This window comes from Gekko japonicus, unplaced genomic scaffold (assembly GCF_001447785.1).
Source record: "Gekko japonicus isolate JY-2015 unplaced genomic scaffold, Gekko_japonicus_V1.1 scaffold625, whole genome shotgun sequence".
NCBI classification, from domain to species: Eukaryota; Metazoa; Chordata; class Lepidosauria; order Squamata; family Gekkonidae; genus Gekko; species Gekko japonicus.
The window spans coordinates 779,436-787,695 of record NW_015172572.1 but is presented as its reverse complement, the minus strand read 5'-3'; the positions used below and the strand labels follow the sequence as shown (position 1 = coordinate 787,695).

General features: G+C 40.7%; 1 protein-coding gene across 1 annotated transcript in view; it reads left to right on the top strand.

Annotated features, from left to right (window-relative positions):
- The first annotated feature begins 4,602 nt into the window (after nt 1-4,602).
- Nucleotides 4,603-8,260, top strand: part of CFAP47 (cilia and flagella associated protein 47) — a 387,027-nt gene continuing 383,369 nt past the window's right edge. Inside the window, exons 1-2 of the mRNA XM_015421363.1 lie at nt 4,603-4,776; nt 6,900-7,051. Coding sequence (XP_015276849.1) covers nt 4,603-4,776; nt 6,900-7,051 — 326 coding nt within the window. The remainder of the gene's footprint in view (nt 4,777-6,899; nt 7,052-8,260) is intronic.

Here is an 8,260-nt window from a genome sequence, read left to right as displayed (position 1 = left end):
CACATTTTTGGTGTACATGACAAAACCCCCACCTGTTTGCCGCACCGCGCACTTCTTTGTTGCGCGCAGGATCGTCCTGTGATCAGCACCTCTCCCTTCCCACGGAACCTCCAGGGGAGGTCTGATCGAGTAACTATGCGTTAGTTTGCCCCGGGGCAAACAGTCACGCTTCCCCCCCGCATTTTCCTGCCCGTGTGACCGCAGCCATAGTAACACGGATATGATCTCCTCCTCTTGGGTTTTTAGTGTAGTGTGGTTATCTATCCTTTATCCTTAGATGTAATCCCCTTCCCTTATATTTCTTTGTAGTTTTGTACAGGGGTCGTTTCGTAGAAAAAGAGCTAGGGGAACTCATTAGCATAACTCATTAGCATATGCCACACCCCCTGCCATCACCGGAAGTGTGTCATAAGACCACACCCACCACTCAGTTAGTCTTAGTCTTAAAGGTTAGTCTTAAAGGTGCTATTTGTTAGTCTTAAAGGTGCTATTTGAACTCTTAGACTATTTTGCAGCAACAGACTAACACAGCTACCTCGGGGAAGCTCCTGGATGGGGCTGGGAGTCCTTGCGGAGGCCACGTGGAGTTGCCTCGGCCAGGCAGAGGGGGAGGACGCCAACTTACCCTCCTGCTTCTTCCTCCTTCTGCAACAGAATGAGGCTGGAAGCAGGGGGCTGCCGGAAGAAGGGGGTGGGGCTTCGTTGTGTGCCCCGCCCCCCTGCACCTCACCCAGGGGAACTGTGTTCCCCAGCGTTCCCCCCCCGAAATGACCTCTGGTTTTGTAGTCTTATAAAAATAATAAAAAATATCCCTCCGAGGATTTCAAAAAACAATTTGGAAAGTGAGAAAGTGTTGTTTTTAAAACATAGCTGAGGAGCCAAGGTGATTTTTAGTTACTGCAGTGGAAAATATTAGTTGTTTTTTGTGAAATATTTTAATGCTATAGGAAAAAAATCAGTGTAGAGTTGAAACATTTGTATCATTAACAGCTTGTCTCAATTGCATGTGCTAATTCCAGGTTGCCCCTGGGGGGTGATATCATTCTGTGTGCAATGTCGGCACCTCCCAGAAATACTAAAAAAGCAGATTTAAGCCTTTATAGATTTAAGCAGATTGGGGATTTTCCTGGATCTGCTGTAGCACCTGGATATTCATGTGGCATCTGTGGCTAGCAATGGCGTTCACCAGATTTGGTAAGTGACCAGCTGCTCTTGTTTCTGGCTAGCTAGGAAGGATCTGTCTATTCTTACTCATATTCTCATAACATCCACACTATACTACCGTAATGTGTGCAAATGTTGCTAAACTATTTTGTGCACAGTTGCATTAACAACTTGAGATAGACATGGCTGTAATCACCAATGCTTTTTAGAGCACAAAATGCTTACCATTAACTAGTGAATTAGATATGTGAATACTCAATTTTATTAGCTGATTAAGTCAGACCCCTAACTCTTATGTACATCTGAGGCTATTCATTTTTGGTATATTTTTAGGCTTAGTACTCCAAGACAAAATTATTTGGTATCCTAAGAAGTGCAAAAGCTGCCTTCACTTTTCCAGGTACAAATGAGCAGGGCTGTAATGAGGGTGAGGCAAGTGAGGCTGAGGGTGCAGAAAGATAAATCAAACTAGGAATAAAGCCCATTGTGGAAACAAATACGGACTCTAGAAAGAGGCTCTGGGCATGTCTGTGGAACTGGGCTTTCCTTTCTCACCACTCTTCTCCATGCTTGTGTCTCCCCCCCCCCATTGGCAATTGTATTATCAAGGAATAGAAGGATCGTTAAAGGAAGGTGGGGAGATGGTAGAGAAGTTCAATTAATTCTTTGCATATGTGTTCACTATGGAGAATACGGGGGCATGTATGTAGGCCATAGCCACTCTTTTCAGGAAGGGTGTTTGAAGAAATGAGTCAAACTGAAGTGATGAGAGATGAAATTCTAACCCTGCTGGGGAAATTAAAAAATCAATAAATCTCCAGGTCCTGATGCTGTACACCTGAGAGAAGGGTTGCCAGGTCCAGGTTGGGAAATACCTGGAGATTCGGGGGTGGAGTCTGAGGAAGGTGGGGTTTAGGGAGGGGAGGGATTTCAATGGGGTATAATACCATAGAGTCCACCTTCCAGAGCAGCCATTTTCTCCAGGTGAACTGATCTCTGTTGTCTGGAGATCAGTTGTAATCAATGTTCCCTCTAAGCTGTAGAGTCTTGTGAGCAAAAATTCTACTTTGCGAGCTACTGCCATTAAAGTTGTGAGCGAGCAATTTGGCTGCTGCATAAATCTGTTTGCTCTGGAGCCATCCTTCCTGAGCTAAGACAAAAATGTGTGAGCCGGAGGCTAAAAAACTGTGAGCTAGCTCACACTAACTTAGCTTAGAGGGAACACTGGTTATAATCCCAGGAGATCCGCAGTCACCACTGGGAGGCTGTAACCAAGAAAACAACTGCATGTAAATTGTTTTTACCTAAACAAAGATAATTAAACTACTCAAACTATTCTATGAAAATTAATTTTATATCGTATGTGCAATTCATAAATACAAATTCCAAAGCTATTCATATACCAACAATATCAAAACTCAAATTCTCAAATCATAGGGCAAAAACCCAAACGTTTCCATAGTCCATCAAAGGCTCATGTGTCACTCTGTTGAAGGTGCTCAGGTGTCTTCAATGTTCAGAAACAAAATCCACGTTCCAAGTTGAAACTAGACAACTGAGCCATAACACTATCCAAAGACAGTGGTTTCGATGAAGTCTTCCTATGGGCACGCTAGCAATGTTGTTTCACATTTCACCTGGCAAGGTTTTTTCAAGTAGGAACTACTTTCTCAAAACAAGATACCACTGAAACCAACACTCAGGCATGTTCTTTCAAAATACCTATTCAAAGCTTTCTTCTGGTTTGTAACTGCGCTCAAACTTTGTTCTGCTGCTTCAGACCAACACAGACCAACCTGAACATATAAATAACATATCACTAAGATCAGAAGACTGGAGAGTAGTATAAAGAATCCCAATGGGAACAAGGAAGTTACAAGTCACTTAGCCTAATGTCTGTCCTAGGCAGATTCGTCTTGATTGTCTGGAGATCAATTGCAATAGCAGGAGATCTCCAAGTGCCACCTGGAGGTTGGCAACCATATGAATGACCTCAGTGGGTTGTTTTCTGTAGAAGAACTGATCATTGTAGCCTGGGCATCCGTTGTAATTTCAGGAGATCTTCAGGCCCCACTTCAAGGCTGTCAACCCTAATTTAAGCTCCTACCCCAAGAGAAATAAAGCTTAGGGAATCAGCATGGTATAGTCATTAGCATGTCAGGCCCAGATGTGGGAGGCCCAGGCTTGAATCTCTCCTTTGCCATGGAAGCTTGCTAAGTGACCTTGGGCAGGTCACTCTCAACCTAACATGCATCATAGGGTTGTTGTTGTGAGGATAAAATGGAAGAGAGAACAATATTGCAAACTGCTTTGGGTTCCCACTGGGGAGGACAGCAGGAGATACATATCTAAGTAAAACAGTAAATCCCAGGTCTCCCCAGCAGTTTGAAACTCACTTCTTCATTAAAAAAAATTGCAGTAAATTTTTTACACATGGTAGAGATCGGTAGATGGCACTGTTACACATCATCTGCTTGTTCCTTTGCAGAGGTCTCCTCTCAGAAGTGTTGGCTGTCATACCGAGTTTTGGGCAGTAAAGCATTACTATATGGTTTCCCTTGACATTCTACCTATGTAGTTCTTACCTAGAGAAATACAGCATGTTGGAATTGGGGCTTAAAACAAGACTTGTGCTATATTCAGCATTCAGTGAAAGCAAGTGAGAATGCGCAGAGAACAATTATAATCTGAGCAGTCTATGCACGTTTACTCCAGTCCAACAATTTTCAGTTGTGCTTGATTCTAGGTAAGTATACGTAGGACAGCTGCAGAGTCATTATTTGTAAGCCACTACAGACGTTATTTTAGCTTCAACAGACTAAATAGTTCAGGTCTATGTATGCACACTTGCAAATATACGCTTATTGGGATTTGTTACCCCATGTCTGCACGTTTACCTAGGAGCAAGACCGATTGAATTCCGAAGGATTTACTCCAGATATATATTCACAGGATCGGACTGCAGATGAGATCGCTAGTTGTGATTAAACAAACATCTCATCCATTTACTTGAAAACCTAATTATTTCGACTAGGCATTTCTATATGAATGGCTACAATTGCTTTCTTTTCATTACACTTTAGGAACAAGAATCAGAGACCTCAATGATTTCTAGAAAATAAAACTCCAGCGTTATGTACCCTTACTGTTTAACAACGACCCCACTCCTCTCGAACTTCTGCGCTTGCGCGTTTATAGGGCGGGCGTAGAACCGTCTGTAGCAGGATTCTGAATGGCTCCCAGTTGCTGAATAGAAATTTTCGCTTGGCCTCTTCTCCAATCAAAGCGTGGGCTTCGTTGTCACGATGCCGGTCTCGGTTGCTACGGTGGCGACCAGGCAGGAAGTTTGCGTCTCCTTGGAAACAGGAACGCTTTGGTGCTGGCTTTGCCGGAGCCTGCCTGGAGTTCTTGGAGGAGACGAGCCAGGGTGGATTCGGAATGGACATGGAGATCACGACCGCCGCCTTGGACGTCTCTGGGGTGCGCATTTCTCCGCCCGAGCTGCGCTTCTTGGATGCGGTGCCCGGAGGGTGCTACCATGCGTCGCTGAGCGTTCAGAACTTGGAGCCGCAAAGCTGCTTTCTTCAAATATTGCCGCCGCAGCGGCCTCAGGTGGGGAAGGGGAGGTAGGCAATAATTGGGAGGGATGTAGAAGCCCAGAATCTCCATCACGGGTGGGATAGTCGTGGGGCGTGACTAGTGACTTGTAAGATGAACTTTAGGGTCGGTAATAGTCAATGTTCCCTCTAAGCTGAGTTAGTGTGAGCCAGCTCACAGTTTTTTTAGCCTCCAGCTCATACATTTTTGTCTTAGCTCAGGAAGGACGGCTCCAGAGCAAACTAACTTATGCAGGAGCCAAATCGCTCGCTCACAACTTTAATGCCAGGAGCTCACAAAGTAGAATTTTTGCTCACAAGACTCCACAGCTTAGAGGGAACATTGGTAATAGTGTTAGTGTTGTATATACGTAATCCGTTTTCTGTTTTTGAATGAAGACGGCCTCTACAACTTGTAAGCAACCATTTCCCTTTGTGTTAATGTTTTCAAATGGTCCTTTGAAAAATCAGACAATACTCATTGTTTTTAATATCATTCCACCCACCCTGACCTTGTTTGCTCTGTCTAGAAGATGTTAAGGGGAATGAAGTTGCAGGTAGCCACGTTGGTCCAAAGGGAAATCTGAAATCTCAATAATATCTTTATTAGGCCCAATCAAAATAATGCAAAACAGTGTATATTTAAGTTCTCCAATGCTGTTGGTCAGGTTGGATGTTAAAAATAGGGGTGTGGATTGGGAAGGAAAAAACAATTCGTCCTCACCTCAACTTCTTGAGTAGACTTCAGCCAGATTTGAATCAAGTGGTGCTGATGGGAGTGGATATCTGGTAGCACCTTTGACTTTCTGGGGAGAAGAATGGCAGCTTTGAAATGTAAATAAAGAATAACAACTGATGTTCAGTGGTTTTTTCCAAATGCTAGTAGTAGTGAGTTTTGTATCTTATAGAGTTTGATCCTTCAGATTCATTTCCCCCATTTTCTCTCTTTTTTTTAAAAAAAAATGTTATTATTTTATAACACACAAACAGACAAACAAACATATATGAGAGTAATAATAGCTTAATCTTAAATCACCCTTGTACATATGTTTATAAACCACTTTTCACCGTAATAGGTACTTTTATTTTTGCACCTCTATGTTTTGCAATCTAGCTTTTTTATAACTCTGTTCTGTAGGTCTAACTACACATATATCTTAAAGTAACATAATTACCCCAATCTACAATTTTCATTTCTGTTAATAACAAGTTCTCTCCTGTTTAAGCTTCTACAATAAAGTTCTCTATGCTAACTTTATTCTAATCATTATAATACTTTTATGAATACATTCTCTGCAATGCCATGTTATTTTTCTTTCCTAAACATCCTTCTCTAACCAATTTTGTTCAAATAAACATTTGTATTCTAGTTCCCTCCTTTTTATGTTATTTTTTTAAATATACAATTTAATATATCTTCTGTTTATAAAAACCTTTCAACAAATCTTACAATCTTCCCAAATTTTTACTATTGGCTATACTTTGTAAATGCCTAAAACCCAAAAGTAAATTCGATTTATAATTACAAATACAATTTCCCCTAGCCCATCTTAGTCAGTTATACTAAAACACAGATTCTCTGGGTTTGTCTTATTTTAAAAAACTACCTAACACATGTTTATTGATGATTTTTGTCATGATGAACGGCTTTATTGTATACATTAAAATAAGATGCATTCTATCTGTTTTGTGACAACAGTCTCTCTAAAACAAGCAAAGCAGTACCTATTTATCTACTTGCAATTTCTTGCTTTTGAACTGTTAGGTTGGCAGGAGCTGGGGCCAGAGACAGGCTCTCACTCCATCACGCGGGACTAGGGTCTCGAACTGCCGAGCTACAGACCTTCCTGTCTGCAGCTCGGCGTCAACCTTTTCTCTCTGCACACATTATTGTTGCTATTTATTAACTGTCTCCTACATGCCAAAATAATTCCCACCCACTATTTTCCTCTGCTGCTTCAATTGATGTGCTATATAAATTAATCAAATTTAACAGAAAATGTAATACTTAGAGCCTATTTTTTTTAAAAAATGAGAATATTGCTATCATGCTGGAAATGGGACATTTTCATATATGCTTTGCCTAGATATTTTAAAAGATAATTTAAAATAATTAAATTTGCTCCCTTTATTTTGTAGTTCAAACTAATTGTGGAAAATCCAAAGAAACCAGTTGCTTCTGGTCTTCGCATAACAGCCAGTGTGGAATATCTTCCTGATCGAGAAGAAGACCTTCAGGATAGACTACTTCTTTATGTAGACAAAAAGATAATTGAGATTCCTTTAATAGGGTATATAATTTCATATAACTCCAAGATTAATTTTTGGTTACATTATTTTATAGCAATGCATTTATTTCTTGGACAGGAATCTATAGGTGAAATAGGAGGTTTATTCCTTTTCATTCTCCTGGCTTAAAATTGTTATGTAGAAGTAGGTCTAAATTCTGTCTGGAATGGCTATACTCATCTTCTTCAAGCTTAATGGTAATAGGTTTTGACTGGACTGGCTTTTTTTCTAATGCCTTGTTTTTCCCCACCTGCACAAGTAAAAGCAGCATCAGCTATGTATAGAACCCGCATAATACAGGATTGCTTGAGTACTAGTTTCTCTAGTACTTGAGCATGCTTTTTTTTTTTTTGCAGTGCGGGCCATCAATGTAGGCTACAATTTTAATACAGATTTTGCCTTCAGAGACTGTTAACTTCTGCACTGCATAGAATTCAAAACCACCCCCCCCCCCACTTTCACTTTAGGAATGGGGATTTTTGAAACCGGCATTCCCAAAAGATGGCAAGCAGGTTCCCAGCTTGTGACTCCAAATGCTCTTGAAAGTTACCTTTTCAGAAACTCTGCTCCATAAAGGATAATTTTCACTTTAAGTTAATCAGTATTTTGTTTGACATGGCAATTTTTTAAAAAAAGAATAGAATAGCATCTTTTGCACATCTGAAAGCGTGTACTCCTTTGTTTGGCTGTGGAACCTGACAGTGGTGGGGTGGTGGGGTAAGCTCACTATGTTGAGGGCCTTACCATCTCTTAAAAACGGCATGAAAATTGTTCTTTTGTTATCTGAATTAATGTTTTTTGCCAGAATTCTGAAAGCACTTTTCCAGCACAGAATTTAATTGTATTTATTTTTATTTAAGCAGACCAGCTTCTGATTAATCTTAACCTTTTTGGTTTAGTTTAGTTATTCCATTAGCAAAAAATGAAAGTAGTACGTGAAGGAACTTAAAGCTTTCTTGACGTTTTGTTGCTAGGGTTTTATTTTAGTTTAGTTCAGTATTTCAAAAAAGATGAAGCAACAAACTACAGTAGAGCCAGCTGGATCAGACCAGTCCATCTAGTCCTTCATCCTGTTTCACACAGTAGCCAACCAGTTGTCTGGGAGTGCCATGTTACAAACAGCACACAGTACACAGCTACTTATAGTGGGCACAATCCAGAGAAAGCGGACTTTTAATTTCATTTTATCCATGTGTACACAGAAGTAAGTC